The sequence below is a fragment of the Phoenix dactylifera genome, chromosome 2 (genome assembly GCF_051530095.1).
Source record: "Phoenix dactylifera cultivar Ajwa chromosome 2, Ajwa_hap1_PhDact_Kaust_v1.1, whole genome shotgun sequence".
Classification (NCBI taxonomy): domain Eukaryota; kingdom Viridiplantae; phylum Streptophyta; class Magnoliopsida; order Arecales; family Arecaceae; genus Phoenix; species Phoenix dactylifera.
Genome location: NC_143191.1, coordinates 23,449,931 through 23,473,831, shown reverse-complemented (window position 1 = coordinate 23,473,831; position 23,901 = coordinate 23,449,931). Strand labels below are relative to the sequence as shown.

Sequence of the window (23,901 nt, the reverse complement as noted above, 5' to 3'; positions counted from 1 at the left end):
ACTATCAAAATCCATCAATTCTAGAGACCACTGCACTAAACAGGGAGGCTCGGTAGCTATCAAAGGAGCCTACCTGTTTATATTTTCTTTTTTGAAGAAAAAATGTGTTGCCCTAGCCAAGAAAAAAAAAAAGAAAAAAAGTGTTCCTAGAACAGATTGGGATATGAGTTTGCTAAGAATACAATCCACTAAAGTAATGCAACTTTTGTACATAATACAAGTCCTTCATAAACAAAAGCAATTACAAATCATACTACAAGGATATTGAAGTAACATTTTCTACAAGAATATCGAAAAAGAAATAAAGTCAATATTTTTCTTAACAACAAATATTTTCCAACAGTATTCTCCTAGGCATGGTCAAATTATGATGCTCCTATAACAGAGGCTAACAAACCATCACGAATATCCCTGCTGATCCTTGAACTTGCACTGGATCAGAAACTCAGGTGTCATCAACTCGAGAGTGGAACACAAAACTTGGGAAGGTGGTGGTGATGTCCCTGTTTATGAAATACGTAATATTAGCAAAACAATCATGAAGCATATGCATGAAGTTCAAATCAGGAGAATGAAACATTTGAAACTTAGAATAGATGCAGATTTTCTAATTGACAGATATTTCGTCTTTGACTTGGAAAAGTATCAGCATAATAAATATTTAATATATGAAAAAAAAAACACTTCCTTTACTGTACTACACATGTATTTATTCTAGATCCAACATATGCAATCATATGACAAGTTGCAAAATATATACCTAAATCATATGATGGCAAATCTGGTAAGATATATGTTATAGTAACACAGAAATCTCACTAGCATTAAACATCATCAAGTTCATGAAATCAACTGAATTTGTCAGACTCCAAGTAGTTAGCCCAAGCTACAATCTCCAGTACCATATCTAACGAGAGAAATTAAAAAGCAATTAACACGAGAAACAATATATCTAAGCTTGTAACAGTACACTAACACCACTTATTGTTAGGCCACAACCAAGAGGTGCCTGGCTACTCTGGCCAATATAGGAAATACCAAAATTTGTATGATGTTTTTCACTTGTATGATATTTAACTTCATTGCAAGTGTTAGCTCATAAATTTTCACCTAATTTAGTGGGGCAAACTAAGTGGTGATGTGTAATGTCATGTCCAAACTTCTATAAGAGTCAAATTCTATATGACATGTCTGTTTCATTGGAGGTGTCATGTAATGTCCAAGACTCCCAAAAAAAGTTTCCATTTTGAAAAATCTGTAAAGCATCTCATTTCAATGTATATAACAATAATTAAAATGTTAATTGAAAAGAAAGATCAGTGACAAAATCTTGCCCTATTATCTCAAGTAAAAGGTTGTTCGTTGGTTGTATGAGCTTATTTTGCATGCCCTTTAAGAAAGGTTTCCCTTCCTGCCAACAAGTCTTCCAAAGTTGATGGTAACCCCATCTCACCCTAAATTGCCTTGGCCTGAACATCCTAAGCAGATATCAGGTTGGCAATGGTGGCAACAAAAACACAAGGGTTACTCATTGCTGGACTTAGCCCAAGATGTTACAGCATGAGCTGACAACAGCCATGCATCACCTTCTTTCATGTTCTCAGAGTCACCTCTCTGTTTCAAAAGTATTCACGGAATGTCAAGCCCCAATGAGGTTCTTCGCTTGTACAGGCCCCTGCCAATTCCTTTTAATGATCGTTATCTTCCACAATGCTTTGCTACACAAGTGAAATTTATTTATGTAGGAAAGACTTGCATGGTCTTTACCAAAGCAGTCTAATTTCTAAAAGAGAAATAAAGTTTACAAAATAAATTTCATGATTTTGTAAAAAAATATTTGTTGCAAGGAACACACAACTCAGATATTTTTAATTCAAGGATTAAAAATAAACTGCACCATAAATCGAACAAATTAAGGCTTCTATGTGGGTTTTCTTTGTCACACTACTCCAAACTAAGATCTTAAACATAGCTAGGGCACTGGTTTAACATTTTTTTTGTAAAGAGTCACATGTTCGGTGTGTTATTTGACATTTATTTATTTTTTCATTTCTTTTGTATAACATGGTAAGTTGATGGATCAATATAGATTTTTTTAGCTAGGTTATATAGATGCAGAAGCATCCTACTAACAGAGTCTCCGGCTGCATGAAATTACATATTTGACTAAATATGCTGCTGTCATACTGCATCCATACCAACACCACTCAAGTTTCATTCTGCTACTATGCCCCTAATGTTTTACGAGTTACAACTGTTTCACAACCTGGTAACTATGTCCTCCAAAGACCAGTACAACTCTTCATTTCTACCCCCCAATGAGGTTCTTCGCTTGTACAGGCCCCTGCCAATTCCTTTTAATGATCGTTATCTTCCACAATGCTTTGCTACACAAGTGAAATTTATTTATGTAGGAAAGACTTGCATGGTCTTTACCAAAGCAGTCTAATTTCTAAAAGAGAAATAAAGTTTACAAAATAAATTTCATGATTTTGTAAAAAAATATTTGTTGCAAGGAACACACAACTCAGATATTTTTAATTCAAGGATTAAAAATAAACTGCACCATAAATCGAACAAATTAAGGCTTCTATGTGGGTTTTCTTTGTCACACTACTCCAAACTAAGATCTTAAACATAGCTAGGGCACTGGTTTAACATTTTTTTTGTAAAGAGTCACATGTTCGGTGTGTTATTTGACATTTATTTATTTTTTCATTTCTTTTGTATAACATGGTAAGTTGATGGATCAATATAGATTTTTTTAGCTAGGTTATATAGATGCAGAAGCATCCTACTAACAGAGTCTCCGGCTGCATGAAATTACATATTTGACTAAATATGCTGCTGTCATACTGCATCCATACCAACACCACTCAAGTTTCATTCTGCTACTATGCCCCTAATGTTTTACGAGTTACAACTGTTTCACAACCTGGTAACTATGTCCTCCAAAGACCAGTACAACTCTTCATTTCTACCCCCCAATGAGGTTCTTCGCTTGTACAGGCCCCTGCCAATTCCTTTTAATGATTGTTATCTTCCACAATGCTTTGCTACACAAGTGAAATTTATTTATGTAGGAAAGACTTGCATGGTCTTTACCAAAGCAGTCTAATTTCTAAAAGAGAAATAAAGTTTATAAAATAAATTTCATGATTTTGTAAAAAAATATTTGTTGCAAGGAACACACAACTCAGATATTTTTAATTCAAGGATTAAAAATAAACTGCACCATAAATCGAACAAATTAAGGCTTCTATGTGGGTTTTCTTTGTCACACTACTCCAAACTAAGATCTTAAACATAGCTAGGGCACTGGTTTAACATTTTTTTTGTAAAGAGTCACATGTTCGGTGTGTTATTTGACATTTATTTATTTTTTCATTTCTTTTGTATAACATGGTAAGTTGATGGATCAATATAGATTTTTTTAGCTAGGTTATATAGATGCAGAAGCATCCTACTAACAGAGTCTCCAGCTGCATAAAATTACATATTTGACTAAATATGCTGCTGTCATACTGCATCCATACCAACACCACTCAAGTTTCATTCTGCTACTATGCCCCTAATGTTTTACGAGTTACAACTGTTTCACAACCTGGTAACTATGTCCTCCAAAGACCAGTACAACTCTTCATTTCTACCCTTCACTCAGTGTCTTGACTATGGTTTACTGTTTACTAACTGGGATTTAACTAGCATGCATGCTCAAACATTCTTTACTTTTCTAACTCACAATTGGTCTTTCTTAAGCTTAACATTGAACTGTCTTGATCCTCTCAAAAAACCATTGAACTGTTTTGCTCTCTACCTTTGTCTGGCATCTGCAACAAATTCTAGCATCTTATTTACATGTTCCCTTTTTCATTGCTGCCCCTGATCCCCATACTTGGTGAGCTTATCTCTGTTAGCCTTGCCTTGCACCTTCACATCTACTATTCATCAATTGTTTTAATGCCTCAATACCCTCATGACCTCTTGACCATCGAGTATTTTCTTCAACACCATCAGCGTTTGCCCCACTTACTATTACATCACCTTTCTTACATTGCCCCCTTCTTCCAAGAATTATTATGCACATCATGGTCATCATTTCAAAGGCAACCTTGTGGTGTATTGTCCATCTTGAGTCAACTTGAACCTCCAAGAGCATTTGAAACCTTCAATGTGCGTATGTAAGTCTAGGGTGATGTACATATATGTAGTTTTTCATTCTTTTGGTATGGATATATGCCTAGACTCTTAAAGGCAAAATATATGTTTTCTATACATGTACCTCTGTGCTATTTCTCAGTCAGAAGGTTTAAATTATGCACATCATCGTCATCATTTCCAAGGAAACCTTGTGGTGTATTATCCATCTTGAGTCTCCTTGAACCTCCAAGAGCATTTGAAACCTTCAATGTGCGTATGTAAGTCTAGGGTGATGTACATATGTAGTTTTTCATACTTTTGGTATGGATATATACCTAGACTCTTAAAGGCAAAATATATGTTTTCTATACATGTACCTCAGTGCTATTTCTCAGTCAGAAGGTTTAAATTTTTATGACTGACATTTCAGCTTGATACCCAACTGAAACATTGACCACACTCTGACAGTCCCCAAATTTCAGCATAACAATGAGAAGACACTTCCTAAAATTTCAAAAACATGAAGAAGAAGATTTTTTACATTCCTATAGATCCATCCTAGGCCAGTCAGTCAAGATATAACCATGAGTAGGCAATGCAAAATTTCCAAATAACCATACGTGTGCTATGTTTATCCACAAATGTCATATGCAAGCTATGCAGCAGTAAAAAGGACAAGAATTCCAATTTTCATCAAAAATTCATGTAATTTAATACATATATCATAACTATATTGATAACAAATCAATAACGAGGATATACTTGAGATATTGGAGGGTCATATTCTTTAGCAAAGAAGGATGTCTCAAGACAAGGCTACGCCACTCTTCCTTGTCAATTTTTCCATCATGTTTTGTATCAGCTTCTTCAAAAGTCTGAGATGAAAGAATAAGAAAGAAACACCATGTGGATCAGCCAGAAATATTTATATCCTATCATAAGAAGACAATTAAACATGGACAAATTTTCGCAATATCCACAATGAAAGAAAATATTGGTCCTACAGCAACATGGATGAAACATGATATCCATCTCTCTATAACAATAGGTAAAAGCCTTTAGTAGTAGGACTCACTCCTACGATTATGGCATGTTATATGAAGCTTTTTTCTATTATTTTCTTTTTCAGCAATGGCTTCTTAAGTAGTCCAACGTCCAAGTTGTTTCTTAAACAAGCCTCAACCGGCCGGCTAAGAGGCGCTCCACCCATGCGCAACTCTGCAGCCCTTTTTTAACTCTTTTTTTCTTAAGCACTAGGAAAAATCTATGTTAAAGTCCGAATGCAAGAGAAGTATGTTGGAATTGCTTTCAAGCAAGGTTTGTCATCTCGATACTGAACTCCATATTGGTACCATCCTATTACAGTGTCGGTATGCGATATGGTACGAAGCAGCAAGGCGTATAGAGTGTCGGTACAGCACGAGACGGCCTACTGATTTGATACAATACGGTATGATACGCCCGGTATGGTATGGTACCAATCAGTACGGCAAACCTTGCTTTCAAGTATATATAACGCCCACCTCTTATATTTCTCAATAGATCATAGCCATCCTCGCAATCTTTATGCATAGATTAGTCCAAATGTCCAAGTATATAATTCTTACGAAATCTGAAGAAATAGACTGTAAGTCACATAGAAGACCCTAGAATGAAACGTTATAGATCAGCAGCAATATGAGAATATGTAGTGAGTTAAGGACTGAAAAAACCTCCTAAAAACATTAATCATGGTCATTCTATGAGGTAGACTACAACAGACTAATAGCTCTTAATGCAGTTGACAGGATAAGACTCCATCATTAGGTTTTATCCATATAAATTCCCTTTGCACTAACTTGATGGTCAAAACACCTTAGACATCTACGATCATCATACTTTTGCTGCATGCAGTTATTCACAGGCACAGTTAACATTTAATTTGGCTCTCTGTGCACCAAAATACCTCTTCCAATCCTTTCTTACCTTGCACTTACCTTGACTATTACAAGAACTTGAAGCACTTGCTCTATCTTAAATTATATTGCCTTCAGCCATGGGCATAGCTGAGTATATGGTGAACCAACTATATCCATGCAATAATTCATTCACATTCAACATACATCCAGCTAATGAATCCCAACAGATCTTATGGGATGGCGACATGAATCAAAGTTTATAAGCCAACCATCATTCTCACGAGCTTAAATTCGGCCACAGACCGTTGCGCCAAAAATGTTTGAAGAATTGAAGATAATTAAATTTAAGAAACAACAAATATTAAAATGATGCAATCTTAAACCATGCCCCATTCTTCAATTTAATCTCATGTCATAATCTCCTAGTGTGCAAATCTCCACACATGCTAATGAAAAACTTCATCCTTCTTGCTATTGGTCTTCATAAAATATTTTTTACTCAACTTCTCGCATGGGATATGTTTATCCTTGGTTGCAAGCAAAGCCATTACAATCAGAGTCATCACCAGGAAATGCGGAAAAAATTGCATATCAGATACGATTATCCATGGAAATGTATGTGAATTATTAGTTGTTAGCCTGTATTAAAACAGAAAGCAAATGAGCATAGAAAGGAAAGAATACAGTTGTTCGCAATTAACAACCTAATCTATAGATAAATTATTGAATGTTCTTTGAAGGTATCAGACAGCAAAAATGTCATGGATATGCAGAAGAAGAGGCATATATATTGATAAACAATTCAAACATAATATTTGTTCAGTAGCCCACCTTGTCAATAATACTTTCTATGACTTCATCAGAAAGATTCATGCCCGATTCAGCAAGCGTAGCGACTACCATTTGCTTCACCTGTGCAACAAAATCTTTAGTTGCATCTTGTAACCAGATGAAACAACTCTAACTCCATGGCAGAGGTCTATCAGAACCTAAATTGAGAACAAGTTCCACTGATGTGATGTTTGATAAGGCAATTTGCTTCTGAAAAACATGTGAGCAGGAAATTAAATGGAATGCACCTAAGATAAAGTAATAACACATGTTTCCCAGTTGGCATTTAACATCATTAAGCTACAGAAGGAAAACAAAACAACACCAAGTAGGTTCCTTCTCATTATGACTGTTCATTGTCCACAATCTGAGAGTACTGTTGATAGTTGTGTTACATAAATTGTTTGTAATAGGGATACTGAATAAGTCATGCAGAACAAACCAGGTCATTCATGGAGCCTTACTAAAGTACTCATCAGATACGGGTTCTAGACACTAAATTTGGCTGAATACAGGAAAGTCTAACTTAAATCTACTAATTCAAAGCCGCAAAATACCAATTAACTAAAAAAAGAAAACTGAAATGTCACTCCAAATCAAGTATTAATTATACAAAAAGTACAAACAGGAAGACCTTTTCTGGATGACATCAGAACAGTTGCATGGTTCTTTGAATATTTGATTGACCAAAGGTGTTTTATTTCCATTGCCATTGAATATTGAATCTTTATATGTGACCAGGTATATATTCCAAAGTTGCCTTTTCTTTTCTTTTTCTAACATTAAATGCTTACATGAATTATGATCCACATGGACCTAAGTCTAGGTCGAAATAGCAAGCTGCCTGTCTCAATTTGACCAAGTCAAGGCCAAGTTTTGGTGGACTTTATGGTGCCTGATAGTTTCGATTTTTATGGTTTGCAAAGGCCTTGTAGGCAAAAATCTTGTTAAGTTAATTTGCAGATCCAGCAGAAGCAAGACCAGGCAGCGTTATTATGAAGAGAATGGTACGTGACAAAGAGGTCCCAAGTACATAACATGAGTTGTAAATCTAAGAAATAAGAGGAAGTGGAGTTGCCTTGAATTGTAAATAAGTGAACAAGATGATATGACAATTGGAGTTAAGGTTTAAAAAGGACCATATAAGGAGAGGGGACTTTGTCAAAGGGTTAGGAATGAGGAGCTGGCAATTTAAGAAACTACAAATAGAAGTTGAGGTAAAGGCGTTGAAAGCATTAGCATTAATCAAGGATACAGTTTTGTACTTCTATGGCATGTATGTGACTGACAAAGGATTCATTTAGCCAACCTAAAGTACCTGCAGTAAATCTAATTTAACTAAAATTTGCAGTAGCCATTGTAAGTGTGATATAATCTTAAGACAGCTATAATCATCATTGTGTTTTCATTTATGCTTTCCTGTATTTTTCTCTTGTATGCTCCTGGCACCAAAACAGAATTATAACTACGAGGTGATCCCAGTAGCTCACATAGGCAGCAACATACATAGAACACAAGAAAACAAGATAAGCAGAACAATCAATGCATAGAAAAGGATTGAAAAACTCAAATGTAGATATCAAATTCTAGAGCATATGGAAGGCGCATGAAATTCACGAAGAGGAAATCCATGATATTGATAGGTGAGAAATTTTAACTTTATCAGGAACATGGATAGAGCCAAAGATTTTGGAAGTGATAGGAAGGGCATCCATCGAACAAGTTTTTTCATGACTATGGCTCTTTATACAAAAAGATGGAGCCATAAAAACAAACCTTGCTTACTTAGATGGAGCTATAAAAATAAACCTTGCTTAGATACGCGGTTATTTGCCTGACAAGCATTATCTTGTCAATAAGCATCATATGGATCTCATACGTACATTGCGGACAATGATATGTTCAGTTACATCACATGGATCATGTTCTGTCTGCGGTCACAGCTCAGAGAAAATAGGGGGGAAAATATTTTGAAGACCCTTTTTATCACAGAGGACACAAACCAAGAGCAGCTGATTGTAAAACTATTAGGTGCATAGCTTCCTCAATAAGCCTTGTTGTTATGTTATATAAAAAAATATAGAAATTTACTTGGTAATTGACAGTTTACTTCTAACAAAATTCTAACTCCAAAATTTAAAGGATCGGATATCAAGTACGGGATTGGTACAGTTCTATTTAAACGAATCCATGCAAGCACTAGCTAGTGAAACATATAAATAGAAAGCTCAAAAGCATTTCAATGGGTAATAACGAGCAGGAATGAGTAGCTGAAGCAAACAATGTACCTGAAAGCTATTAAAATTAAGGACCACCTAAGTACTCTTAAAGTAGAATAGGGAAAGAAATCATCTCATATGCACAATATTCAAGTTAGTAAATTTGGACCATGACTAGGAGTAATTAAATTGAATGGGATTTGTTCAGAAAATTGACATGGAACCAAGAGGCCTGTGCCTTAATTTTTGTGCCAAAGCCTGCCTTCGGGTCAAAGGGTTTCCTGAACAATGACATGGCCAAGCTAATCAGCAATTAATGCATTTCATAGTCTACCGGGACAAGTTTTGACTTCCAAAGCAAAAAAATCTTCATACGAAAAGAAAACGTCCAAATGATGTCAGCATCCAAGTTCAACAAACAGCACTTCAGATATCTAGCACAAAAACTTTTGCATCAAATGTAACCAAAGTAATCAGCCTTCACAGGATACATATCAGCATGAAACATCTGCAGCCTCTTGACCACTGACCAGCCTAGTTTGAAACAGAGCGGCAACCTAGCCAATGCCAAAATCAATGTGTTTGATCAATTAAATATAGTTTTTACTGCACCAGATAGTCCTTTTTTTTGGTTAAGTTTTTACAAAAATCTCGCTTTACCCTGTACCTTTTCATAACTAAGTCGAATCCTAGAGACATCTACAAGTCTTAGTACAAGTTTCCTAGAAGTTACAGATACCCATGCATCCTTCGCCTTTCAACCAGGTATTGAATGAGATAAAGTTACAGTCCCAATGTGGGGGTTCCTGTCTAGTGACATGTGTCGTTGTGAGGGTTCCTCTCGAGCGACATGACTCTCTCTTGCTGTGGTGTTATTCCATAGCAACCTAGGTCCAACTCTAGGGCCTTCGAGTGTGACTCCAAAAGAGACACTTGTTGAAGCCAATGGGAGGTCACATGGAAAGCCCAATTGATGGCTAGTAAAAGATAAATGCTAGCAAGAAAGCCTTCTAAATCCCTTAGTTGATGCTCATACTGGCAATAGTAAAATCCGTCAACGTTACATTTATTTAGTTTGCAAAACAGTGAGGCTATCAAGTGGTTTTTGAGTGTTATCAAATGATACAAACTGTTTATATAAATGACCTTATGAATGTATACACACACACACACACACACACACATAGGTTCAAAGATTTCAGTTATAGAAAGCAAAGGCTCAAGCATTGGGTGTACCGGCCCGTATTCGCTGGTATGTACCACATCAACCAGGAACTGGTAGTCAGAACTCCCTCAAGACCGATTTATGAGTGCCTCAGCCCAAACCGGCCCACACAAGCAGCCACAGATCAGCCATGTGCTGCCCGGTACTGGTCTTAAAAGTGTTTTTCCACCTTTCTTTTTTCCTGCTTTGAACTATTCTGAGCAACAACTTATGGCTATGTGGTACTACTACATATATGGGACCACACCTCCATTTTAAAAATCTTTAACAAGGACATCTAAAATATTAATGAAGATAGATGATGCATAAGATCTAATCTAGATGAGACTCTGTTACTTAAGCTAGAACACAGCATATTACAAATAAGTTAGAGACTCGAAAAGCAATCCATATACTAAGAAAAATTCAACATCCATTTAGAAAACACTATCATAAACCCAGCGTGCTATAGGTATTGTAGAAAGAAAGATTTGAATTTGGCATATCCAGAACCTAATCATATACAATTGAACTGGAAGTGCATCCTAAAATTCAATGCTCGACAACCAGTAAAATGCATGTTCAAATAAATATAGCATACCTCTTGTCTTTCAATAAACCCTTGCTGCTTGAGATCGTACAGTTGGAAAGAAACTAGAAAATATAATATACATTTAGATTTCATCGATGATAATTCAGTCAACAATATCAAGATAAATTTGAAGAAAAATGTATGTGTATTAAAAATATAATATGCAAAAAGCGTGGGCTGGAAGTTCGCGAAATGCACTTCTAATTGTGAAGCTGACTACAAGCATGCAGACAGGCAGGCACACACCTGCACACACACACATGCCCATGCACAAGCATGCACAGTGCGTGCACATGCATATGCTCAAGCATGCACAGTGCGTGCACATGCATGTGCGCCCGCACATACATACACAATCATGCAGGCAGGAGCACATACACATTATAAAGAATGTTTAGATAACACAAAGTGGTAGAAATGATAGCAGTTAAAATGCTAGCTTGACAACAAAAAGAAAAAGGTGTACTTACTTAAGAAGCAACCCATCACCTAGCTGCCACCTACTGGCCTAGGCTTGGAGGACACCATATCAAACATGGATCCATGTCCAGGACATAGGCATCATGGTCTATACCATACATACACACCATGCCAACCAGGTACAAACACATAATGAGGGGTACATACTGTTCTACTCTGCATACATCAATACAAATGGATGCGTGCCAGTGTAGCAACCAATGAAAACCAGTACAGACTAGCATGGGCCGATACCTTTTGCTATGAACCGTGAAACATGACTAGCATAGCATGGCATGGAACAGTACCCTACTGAATCATGCTATCCTATGATAGGTGTTAGATTTATGCCCTAGAAGCCAATCCGGCTGACACATTATTAATTCTGGGACATAGTTTTATACTTGACTTTATTATTATTGAATAATAAATGGGCATCTTTTTCATTCATATTGTATATGTGTTTATGAATCGTCCAAGAAATTAATAAGATGATGATGCATATTCTCAAGAGTTGAGAATTTGAGCCATGTGTCATTGGTGATTAATTTCTAAATGTTTCTGATCGATGGATTGTCACGAGGACGGTGATCGATCCAAAGAGATCAGTGCACAGATCACTTTCCTTATTGATGGACGAGTCTCGAGTCCACAGTGTAGGGACACTGAAGTGATAGTGCAGATGCTTGTTAGAGAACAAGGATACTGAGCATGACCAAGATAAGAAGTCACTTGGATGTCTATCCACTCGTCAGTGACTTACTTGATGTTGCAGTAGTATGACTGATCCTTTGACCTACGGTGCTTCGGCTATTCATAGTGAGATTGCTGTAGTTTGACTGCACATATACATGGTCTCTAGCCATATGGATCCTTGTGGTGTAGATTAGCTGCAGTAGGTTCACTGTAGGAGTAGAGTATGCACCTACAAGGAATCTATCGATCTTGGTAGGTAAGGAGTGATCCCATGTGATTTATAAGGCTGAGTTCATAAGACCTCGGCCGGGGCAATATGTACAGTGGAGAAAGAGTTTTTCACTCTCGAATTTAAGTCGAATAAATCTAGACATATGACAGACGACGGAATTTGACGAGTTATCCATGACCTTCGTCCTGTAGAGATCCATGATAGAAGGACTATATCATACGATAACTGCACCTAGAGGTTCATCATTCCATTCTGCTGGGTTGCCACTACATGCTGTTAGGTGTCACTGGTGGATGGTGAGAGTCACAGGGACTATCTTGATGGTCGATGATCCCTGGTGAGTTGAGTTAAAATTGTTCCAACCCATTGAAAGAAGTTTTCAATGATATTGTGATAGAGATCGCAATATATCTCACTACCAAACAGAATAAAAACCTATGGGGTCACACACATTAGAGGTATTGACTGATCCGATGGTTGAATTGTGATTTGAAATCACAAATAATTCACAATTATCAATTTGATTGATAATTGGTGTAACACACTAAAAGTTAGTGAGTTGAAGAAGGAATAATTGCAATTGGATTGCAATTTAATTGAATCAGTTGGATTTAATTAATTGGGCTTGATCATATTAGACTAGAGTCCTACTTGGAGTAGGATTTTTAGAGTCCTAATTGGATTAGGACTTCAAATTAAAATAGAGTCCTACTTGGAGTAAGATTTCTAAAGTCCTAATAAGATTAGGACTAAAATTGAATAAGTCCTAATTGGATTAGGAGTTCTTAAGTCTTAATTAATTTTAATCTAATAAATTAAGATGACTCCTAATTGGATTAGGATTGAAGAGTTCAATTGAGTCATGGTTCAATTGAATCCTAATTAGATTAGGATTTAAAGGAGAAAGATTGGGTTCACCTAATCCTCTTTGGAAGAGGATTAGACTCCCATCTATGTGGCCACACCCCCCCCCCCACTTAATTTGATTAAGTGGGGCGTGGGATTAGAGGGGATAAGAGGGAGGGGAGTACGCCCCTCCCTTGGTTTTACGTGAGCAAAGAAAGGAGGGGCTACGCCCCTCCTCTCTTAAAGATAAACTTAAGCTCCTAAATTTTAGGAGCTCAAGTCTAGGGATTAATTTAAAGGAGGGCTTGCGGCCCCCCTTTCATACGACTCCCAAGTGCATCACGGCAGCAACCCCTCTCCCTTTCCTTGGGTTTCAGCCGCCAACATAAAAAAAAGAGGGAGATAAACATGAGCTCCTAAAAATTAAGAGCTCACGCTTAAGATAATTCAAAAGGATGGCATGCGGGCCCCCTTGAACCCTCTTCTTAGAAAATACGTGGGATCTTCTCCTCTCCCTTTTAAAGCCGTGAACAGCACCTCTCCCATCTTGTTTTCAGCCGTGAGACAGAGAAAAAAATATAGGGAGGCGTGCATCCTTTCCTTCTTCCACTTTTTGGTTCCAAGACAAAGGGAAAAAAAAAGGCTGCAAGGCTTTTGTTCTTCTTCCTTGGATCCATCCTTCTTCTTCCTCCTCCCCAAGGCAATCAAAAGTTGATTCAAAGGGAGGTTTTCAGCCATCAAAAGACATCTCTGCAAGGGAGCTAGCACCCTAGGAAGATTCGAGAGCTTTGATCGGTCCTCTACCTCGTATGGATACCCATAGAGACCAGACGCGTGTGCGGCTTCAAGCGAACCTTCAACAAATACCACGATCATCAGTTTGCAGTGATTATCTACCCGCACAAGATGAATATCTGATCTTCCTAATTATGTAAAAAGTTTTTAATCCTAATCTATCTACGAACGACAGTTTTAAAATACGTTCATGCGATGAACGGAATCTCGCGCATGCCCCTTCCGCTGCATTCTGATTTTTCTGCAGCGTGCGAGGGATCCCAACAATAGGCACAAGTGCATCATGTTGCTCCTTGTACCTTAATCTCTAATGTATATGCACTTGCCACTTTGATTTAACTAAAGATCCTAGCAGTATAAGTGAAGATGAAACCATCTCAAGTCTACATAAAATTGACAAAATCCTAGAAATTCAAGGAACAAGATTTAATTAATCATTAAAGGATCATGTATCTAGATAACTTGATTTTTGGTATAACAATGCCATGATTGACCAGCATCCACATTCCAAAGTAGCATGACATGTTCTACTACAAAATTCCATTCCACCCATCATGTAATGATAATCTGGAATTTGGGTACAAAATGGTACAATTCAAAGCTTTCATAATTAAATTTCCAGGATTTACTCTCCACATGACCAAAACTTTCAAGTGCTTTAAACGGTACTGAAGGTTTTCACAAAATAGTTATCTACCAGGAGTGCCTGAGATTATAGGTCTGCAACTAAAGTCATAAATTTACTCTTTTCATGCATTATAAACATAGCATTAGTTCCAAAACTATAATTGGACCAGAAGACCAAATTTGACAGTCAAATGCATACCGAGCTTGTATATGTTGCATAATTAGGACATTCATGCAGAGAAAGATTAAACAACTTACACTCTATCTTATCATCAATTGGAGCATTCGGATGAAATACAGAGAGAGCAAGTGCAAACTCTTCAAATCCTAGGATTCCATTGTGTTTCGTATCAAACAAGTCAAATACCTGTAACAATTCAAAAAGTGAAACTTCCGAGCAATTTCTCATAATAAATGAAGCATAACACGAACATATATACTTTTTACATTGTTCTGTTAGTCATTTTATCATAAATTATAAAGCATTCGAAACCAAACCTCATAGTTTGCATAGAAAACACCATAACAACCATTAATGCAAGAATTAAGCAAACAATGAGAAAATTCTTCAGGAAAAAAAAAGAAACCAAATTTTAGTATGACGCAAATAGGTTCAAATAACACAAAAAACTAAATTACTTGTTAATTGTTATTACTCACCTAAATAAGTTAAAAACATTGATACTTGAGAATTACTGTTTGAATTGCCATGGTTTTTTATATTGTTTATTTTAGTAATCATTATTTTATATTCTAAGCATGCTAAGTGTTTGACTTTTTAATGCTGATGCATTAATATAATGGATATTATATTACTTTATGTCAGACACCATATTAATCAAACACGCATACAAGTCAAGATTACAACTGAGAGGATATTTCAAATTTCTTCCATTACTTACTTTTTTAACACAAAAACAAGATTTAGGTCACTATTTGGAGGAGGAAAAAAAAGAGTGCCACCAAACAGGACCAGGCACCAGTCTATTCCATGCATTAGCAATAATGCAGCACATGGCATGTGCCGTGCTAGTGCACAGCTGGCATCAGCATGGCATGCAGCAACTGAAAAGCTTGCCTATAACTAAGGTCGCAAATATTCAAAGTTCTTCATGCCATGGGACCAGACCAGGACAGAATAGCTTGTCTACAATTATCAATGTTTTGTTATCTTATTCATGGAAAAACATGGCCTTCTGTTTGAGGGCTACTCAGTCCTTGCTGATGAGAAACACCAAGGGAGGAATATTGTCAGCACAAGTTTCATGTGTGATGAGGTGGTTGAAACAACTTCTTCATTCTCTTTATAGAAGATCAAAGACAGCTTCTTTAATTGATTGAGTTGAAAGGCTAACCCCTATAGCACAATATTTTACTAGAGAGGCCATAAAATGGATAAAAACACAAAAAAAAATAAAAATAAAAAGTGGCTAAGATTCTACTTTGCTCCTGAGCAATCAGTTTAATATGGTTTGAATAAAAGATTTGGTAATTATTCTGGTTTTTCAAAATTCAAACAAGGTAAAGAGCCAGCTTGATACTGAGTTGCCAATATGTAGTTTGCCTGATCCCTTTGATTAAGTTTAGAGTTTGATTTAGTTTAAAGGGGAAAAAGTACCCACGTGGGCCTGTAACATTAATAGATTGCTGAAGGCTGATTCATCAAAAGGTTTTAAAATGGAATTGGTATGACAGAGCATTTCAATTTATATTATAAAATAAAATCCACCTGTTACATATTTGAACCTAAAAGTTGTAATGGCCCGGCATGATTAGAACCGGTTTGGCCCAAAATAAATTGAGCTTGGACCGCCTTTGGCGCGCGTGCCTTGCATGTGCAGGGCGGAGAGAAAGACTCCCAATGGGAGTCTTCTTCTCTCCCAATTCCATCGGAAATCAAGAGATTTGGGGCCACCTGGACTCAGGCAAAGCCCCAAATCTTCTAATATAAAAGGAGCCTCTCCTCCTCTAAGCAATTTCAAATCAAATCCCTCTCCAAATCGCCACTGATTTCAAGCTTTTCGGGCGAGATTTCTTTGGGTTTCTCCGTTGATCCAGCTACAAGACCTCACCGTATTTAGGTAATGAACTTAAGCCCTTCTTCTCCTCTCTTTTCCAATCTTATGGCCGTTGATTCACCTTGATTAGGACCGGTGAGTCGTCGGGTTGCCTTTGAATAGGGTCTCCCCCATTTCAAGATTTTTTTCCTCCCATTTTAACTGTCAGTTGCCGACAATCCGCCACTCCTCTAGTGCTCAGTCACCATCCCGCAACGTGTGGACTGCCATCCAGTGAGCCGATCATGGGTTTAAAAGGAAAGAAGAAAAAAATAGAAAGAGGGGAAGGAAAGTGTCGAACCCCCTTCATCCCATGTTTCTCTCTTATTCTCTCATTTCCTCTTTGCTGGCTAACCACCGTCGTCGATGATACCACAGCCAAGCACTGCCTTGGGCTACCGCCACCCTTAATCCGAGCCTCCCATGCCCTCTATTTTGAGAAAGAGGGAGAAAGAGTCTCCCCCTATTCTGAAAAGGAGAGCCTCTCTCTCTTCTCTCTTTTTTTCTCTTCTCTCTACCTTTCTCTCACTTATCTCTCTCCAGTTGGATCAAAGGATTAGCAAAAGGGGATTCAGGGGACTCAATGATGGACCGCTGGTGAACCCCAGTAGAGGGTTCTCAATTGTTGATTTTCAATTTATGATTTTTATCCTAATGTTAGACTTGGTTCCAGAGTCAGCAGAACCGTTCCGAACCAGATGATTCCGGTCGTCCCGAGCCATACCGATAGCTCGCCAGTATGGTTTCAGCAACGAAAACGAAATCCATTGCCAGAGCCGGAGAAGGAGAACAAAAGAGAGAGCGAACGGGGGAGAGAGGGAGAGGGAGAGAGCGAGACGCCCGCAGAGGGCCGGTAGAGGCCGTCGGAGGGCGTCGGCCCTCCGCCAACATCCCTCCTTCTCTCCCCCTTCTCTCTCTCTTTTTCTCTCTCCCACGGTCTGCATGCCATCTTCTCTGTCGGTACAGTTTCAGCACGGCCCGTACCGACTCATGCCGTCGAAAAATCGGTACGGTGCCCGGTACCGGTTCTGCCGACCTTGCTTGGTTCTATAGGGGAACAATCTTCTGGACAAAAAACATCAACCAGGGTTATTGACACCCCGATTCATTTAACAAGGTGTGGGCCAGTACTTGGTGTGTTGAGTTTGTCGTTAGTAGAGGTAAGGATCCCTCAACACAATCATCTACATGATTATGAAAAATTTTCTATATAGATGTATCATGTATGATTGTGGTATTTGTATCATATGTTGATGATTCGATATTGCATGGATTATAATGTTACTAAGGTCCCGTTTGGTAGAGCTGTTAGCAGTAGAGCTTTCGAAAGTAGAGCTTTTATAAAAAGCTATTTATTGTTTCGGAACTACATTTCTAAAATGTTGCAGACTCTTGGTAAACAAATTGAGAAAGTACTTTTGGTATGACAAAATGATCATAAAGAACATTGCATAGTATTATACAACAGAGCATAATAAAATATAATATGTATTAATATATAAATATATAATATAGTATAATATTATTGTAATGTAACATAATATTATTATAATATAGAAATATAATATTGTATACTATAGCATAATAATATAACATAATTTGATATTATATAACATAATATATCAATATATTATGATATAATATAATATAATATTTATAGTATAATACAATAATAAAGATATAAAATATTATAATTATTATCATTATATATTAATATTATCATTTTTGTGATTATCATATTTTATTATAGGTATTTTGGTCCAAAAAAAATTTATGACTCAAAACAGCTTTCCAACGAGGCCTAAAAGTGTTTTTCCAGAGAAGCTCCAAAAAAGTTGTTTTAGCTTTCTGGTAAAGTTAAAACAGTTTTTCGATTTTTTTACCAAACACCCCTATTCCACTAAAAGTGCTTTCTGGCCCTCCAAAAGCTCTACCAAATGGGGTTTTAGTCTAACTCTACTTATTAATTGGTGCGTAATCATAGTAATCATGTAGATGTAAATAATTTAAAGAAAATCATGACTTTGGCATAATTGTATGATGGAGAATTGGAAAGCATCTAAACTGGTCGGCCACGCAAGAAGCATGGTGTATATATTGCTTCAGCCTTGAACTAAGGTGCAACAATTATGTTTGGCCTACCACAAGCTGGAGCGTGTCTGGAACCAATCCAATGCCAGAAAGTCAATTCCAAATAATGAACTACAGTTAATCATAGTTGTAACATAATTAAATTGAATTTTGCCTAATTATAAGAGTGGGAAAGAGAGGAGGCATTTGGATTAGCCGGCCATGTGTGAAACCTGGTGTATCGGTTGTGGGGCTAAGATATGATATTATGGTTGTCGGTATAGACAAAAGCATGACATGTGTTTGGCATGCCATAGGTTGGAGCAAGGTTGTGACTAATCCAATGCCGAAAACAAATCAAGATGATAAATTTGTTTAAATTAAATTTTACATCACTACAAGATCGGAGAAAAGAGGAGCATCTGAATTAGCCGGCACGTGTGAAACATGGTATATGTGATATCGGGCTGAGATGCGATATTATGGTTGCTGGCGATGGGTGGACACGCGATGTGTGTGTGTGTTTAGTCTGCCATGGGCTGGAGCATGGGCGGACTAGTCCAGAGCCTGAATGATACTATTGTCAAGATCCGACCTCTGTTAACCAGTTAATGAAAAGTAATCCCACTGAATTACTGTTAAATAGAATTGTTGATTGAGTGATATATGATGTGTTTAACAGAACTATGGTGATATATGGCATGCATCTTGAGACACCTATTATGGTGATATGTAAATAACTGAGTTGCCATACGGTTAAAACTTGATGTGTATGTTGGCATGGCTCATATATATTTTTAAATATATACACTAAATTCGTTAAGCATTATTCAATTATCAGATTGTTCATATATGAATCTTACTATTTTTCTATTAGCTATATATATTTGCTAAAAGATGTCTCGCATTCATGTTAATGTGTGTGCATGAAAAATTTTTACTAGGCTATAAAGCTCATATCCAGGGTCTGTTGTGCCGGTACCGGGCACCGTACCGGTTGTCCAGCGGCACGAGTCGGTACGAGCTCTTGTCGGGCCGGGTTGGTACCGATACAGAAGACCGTGGGAGAGAGGAAAAGAGAGAGAGCGAGCAGAGAAGGGATGGGGAGGGAGAGGGAGGGAGGCCGACGGAGGGTGACGGAGGTGCAAGCGGCGGAGGCTGCGGCCGAACCCCTGTTTCGTTCCCTCTCCCTCCCTCCCCCGCTCGCTCTCTTCTTTTTTCTCTTTTCTTCTCTTTCTCCTCCTCCAGCGATGGCATTTCGGTTTCTTTGCTAGAACCGTCCCGATAAGCCGCTAATACGGCTTAGGACGTCCCAAACCAGAGTGTTTGAGATGGTTCCGCCAACTTTGCTCATATCTCTTTTTCCATTTTTTCTAGAGTCACATGATACCTAATTTCTAATGGGTTTGGCATCGAGTTCGAGCAATGGAGTTGCTAGTCAGCTAGTTGATTTTCTGATACTAGATGAAAAACTTCAAATTTTGTAATTGAATAAACTTTGCTATTTGATAATGGTGGATTTATTAGTTGAACTATTATGACTAAATTTTATGATTTTTTCTGTTGTTATTAGAATTGTGTTCATCATATAGGCCTTGCATGATCTCTAAGGTGTTACTTTAGGGTTCATGCGGCCGTGTCACGTGGTCGACCCCAGGTGATGGGTTCGAAGTGACAAAAAGTACGCAACAAGAATTATAGCTGGAGCATGAACAAGTTTAGAAAGAGGTTATGACTTAATTCTTGTTGCACAGTCCAAAATGGCATGATGAATAGGAGCAGGAAGCTCATGAACATGTTCTTCACCATAATTAAAGAGATCCTCATCCCATCTTCTAAATATTAGATTATTATCGATAGGTGCATGTTTTAACTGGGATAGGTGACATGTAATCCAGTCTTAACAGATGAGGTTTAGATATGGCTTATGATAAGATTAACTAAGTGACAATAAATTTAAAATAAAATGCCTGACCATTTCTCTTGAAGTCTAAAGATTTATATAACACTTGAAATATTTTTGGATATGAAACATATGATGAATACAGGACCAGAATGAGAGTTTTTTTGGTAGAGTGGGAGGTTAGAAGGCCTCAATAATGGAACAAAAAAAACCAGAATGGTGAGCATTTACAAGTATAGAAAGGTCAAAGGGGATATCACCATGCGAGACGAAGTTGTGCTTTAATAATCTTAAATATGAATAACAAGTTCTACATGGACATACCCGATCAGCAAACAAGCTCTCCTTTTTGTTAGTTTTGAACAAAGCCAATTGAAACTCTTCCTGCAGCAAGGTAATTAAAATAAGAAGACAGGCTAATTAAACATTATAATTTTTCACTCAAAAAGAAACCTTCATATCTCATGTTGATGTAGTAAGATTCCAACTTTCAACAGATGACAGAAAAATAGAAGACATGTAGGCATGCTAGGGAATTAAAACATCATACAAAAATCAAATGAAGTTCCACAAAAGAAACTTTTGTTCTATATATTTTAAAATATGAGCAGATAGCATTAACTGGTAGGTATAAGATATAAAAATAGTAACTAGATACATGAAATCATCGACACGACTAGCACTAGTTTTTATGATATTAACTACTAAATGAGGTTTTCTTACCTTGTTGATCAACCCATCATCAATCACAGCACTGCTGATCTTTTTAAACAGCTCATATAGTGCTTCAATTTCACTTACACTAACTGCAAACAAAGGAAGCAGAGTCTCAGTGAGCTGACACCGTTCTTTAGTTTATACAAAGAACAGAATAAGCGGGCTATTAGAGAAGAATCTAGCCATTCATATTGAAAAATCAGGAGCTGTATGAGCCATAAGATTCATGTTCCCATGCTACTTGATGTCAATAGCAACTTCGAAAGTAGTATGTAACATACAAACTGTTTCCCTGGCCAAAAGTTCAGGGTCTTCAAGGCCCTTTGGCTGCTTATATAGGTCCAGATCACAGCACTTCAACAGAACAGCATAGAAGTGCTTAAGTCCTTCTAGGCACTGCAACATGATACTCTCCGCTCATCAACAAACTCCATACCTGCTGTTCGAGAGGAACACCAATAAATACTTATGCAATTCTAAAGCAAAATGAGCTTCTGGTATTGACAATAATTTGGTAGGTAGGAATACTAATAACCTTTTAACCATTTATAGTTTCTCCTCACCTAAGCCCAAACGCAATGGATCACAAAAAATGAATAGTAACCCTAAACCTTATCTCAAATTGCATGACTTCATTAGTCATCAAATCTTTTACAGGAAACACAATTAAGGCATTGACTGTTACAGAAAATTTCATACAGCATAAGCAATTTACAGTTTTGGCGCACACTTGCATCTGTATTGAAATTGCTAATGGCACCGTCAGAAAGGAAAGTAAACAAATCTTTCATGCTGTTTAAAGTGAGATTAGCATCAATTTTATTGCCAGAACAAGACGGCCATTAGGGGCTGTAAATGACCTATTTGACCATTTTTGGCTACTCATTTTCCAAGCCCAAATGTGCGAACAATTAAAAGGAACAGCAACTCTACCTTGCCTTAAATGCAAGAATCATCACTTCTTAGGCCTTGTAGGTGCTAAAGAGAATTCTATAATTTATAGCTATGACGAGTGTATTTGGTATACATGCATCTGTGTTAAAACTACAATTGGAACAGTTAAAGAGGAAGAATGCATAAATCCTTCATGATAACTCAAGTTGGGCATCTGATGTATAGCTTGACAATAACTTGGTGGGTAGGAATAACCTTCTACCAATTACAGGTTCTCCTTGCCTGAGCCCATGTGCAAGGGATCACTGTAAAAGTACAGAAATTCCATACCTTATCTGAAATGGCAAGACTTTATTATTCCTTGACCTTGCTTGAAACTCTTATGTGGGTTTTTTAAAAAAATCATAAGCTGTCATGAATGAATTATGAGGGGTCCTGCTTGTACACTAAAAAAAATTGTAAATTGAGCAGTCAAATAGATAAAAATTTCAAGCAAAAGGGTATCTGTGGGTGACTAGATAAAAATTTGGTGGGTACAAATGTGTTAGCCATATACAGCTTGTCCCCACCTTCAAACATAAGGGATTGTGTAGAATGACAAGTGACTTTGAACCCTATTTGAAATGGCAATACCTTCAAATTTCAGACTGAAAACCCTTAATCAAATAAGAAAAAGGCAAATCTGGCCAACTTTTCAAGGCAAAGCAATTCTGTCACCCTATAATCAATAACTTTGAAGAACCTTGTGTCAATAAAATGGCAAAGGATATGGATGTTTAAATGCTGCAGCGTATCTACAGGGAAACTTGGACTCTAATAACAACAGCATCTAATTGCATCTCCTACGTAGTGCCATTTTCTCCTCTTTTTATACAAGTAACATTGGAAGGGGGAGAAATCTAACTCATTGTATCCACATCTAGAATTTTTTTCATTCGATTTGCTTAATTTCGCACCATCATCCCTTCTTTCTTTTCCCTTTTTAGATTAAACTCCACCCAATGCACGTAGAAATCGAAGAAAACGGAACCTCCATCAAGCCATTAACGCAAACCCTTAATTTGCCCAACAAAATCAGACAAAACGTCAAAGAAAGAACGATCGAGTCCGGTTCAGAACCCACAGAAAATACGAACTTTTTTTTTTTTGATAAACAAATACGAACTTTTTCATTCTAGATAGATCTAAAAAACGAAATTCGAACAATCGGTAGCAAAATCAAAACGCGTCAGGCTCGCCCGTCGATCCTGATACCCCCAATGCCCGAAGAAAAACAAAAGATTAAAAAATTCCAAGAGGGGAGAGAGAGATTCTCGTCTTGCCTTTGAAGAAGGATCAAAGGAGAGAGAAAGGGTGAGGGTGACGGCGGAATCAGCAACATATCTCTCGTTTTGGGGCCTCCAACCCCTTCGGAAAGAGACGCCCAATTTATATTTATAATATTATGTACTTTGGGTTGAGACAAATGATGAGGATGACTGGGACGTGCAGCTCCCCTTGAACCGCCGCGAAAGTTATGATAAAAAATTATATAAGATGGTGACGGTGGTCCAAATAGGATTGTAAGATATTGACGGCCCTTAAGGCAAAGATGATCTAATTCTCGTTCTAAAATTATTATATTTAGTATCTTACAATTCGGTAATTATTATATTTTCTATATATTTATGAATAATTTGTATAGAATTTGATGAGAATAAAAGATCATATAATACCAAAAC

At 37.2% G+C, this 23,901-nt stretch overlaps 1 protein-coding gene across 2 annotated transcripts; it reads right to left on the bottom strand.

The window, feature by feature from the left end:
• Nucleotides 1-203: 203 nt before the first annotated feature.
• Nucleotides 204-23,669, bottom strand: LOC103716791 (calcineurin B-like protein 3). 2 transcript variants are annotated; one of them, XM_008804954.5, is made up of 9 exons: nucleotides 23,503-23,669; nucleotides 21,568-21,722; nucleotides 21,293-21,375; nucleotides 20,894-20,953; nucleotides 14,798-14,906; nucleotides 10,894-10,946; nucleotides 6,870-6,950; nucleotides 4,903-5,015; nucleotides 204-503 (listed from the first exon to the last, which is right to left on the bottom strand). In XM_008804954.5, exons 2-9 carry the CDS (start codon nucleotides 21,689-21,691, stop codon nucleotides 446-448), a joined length of 681 nt encoding a protein of 226 aa, XP_008803176.1. In that variant the 5' UTR covers nucleotides 21,692-21,722; nucleotides 23,503-23,669; the 3' UTR covers nucleotides 204-445. The 2 variants fall into 2 exon arrangements, with proteins under 2 accessions (XP_008803176.1, XP_008803178.1); XM_008804956.6 differs by having other exon boundaries at nucleotides 21,822-23,587.
• Between the last annotated feature and the right edge of the window lie 232 nt (nucleotides 23,670-23,901).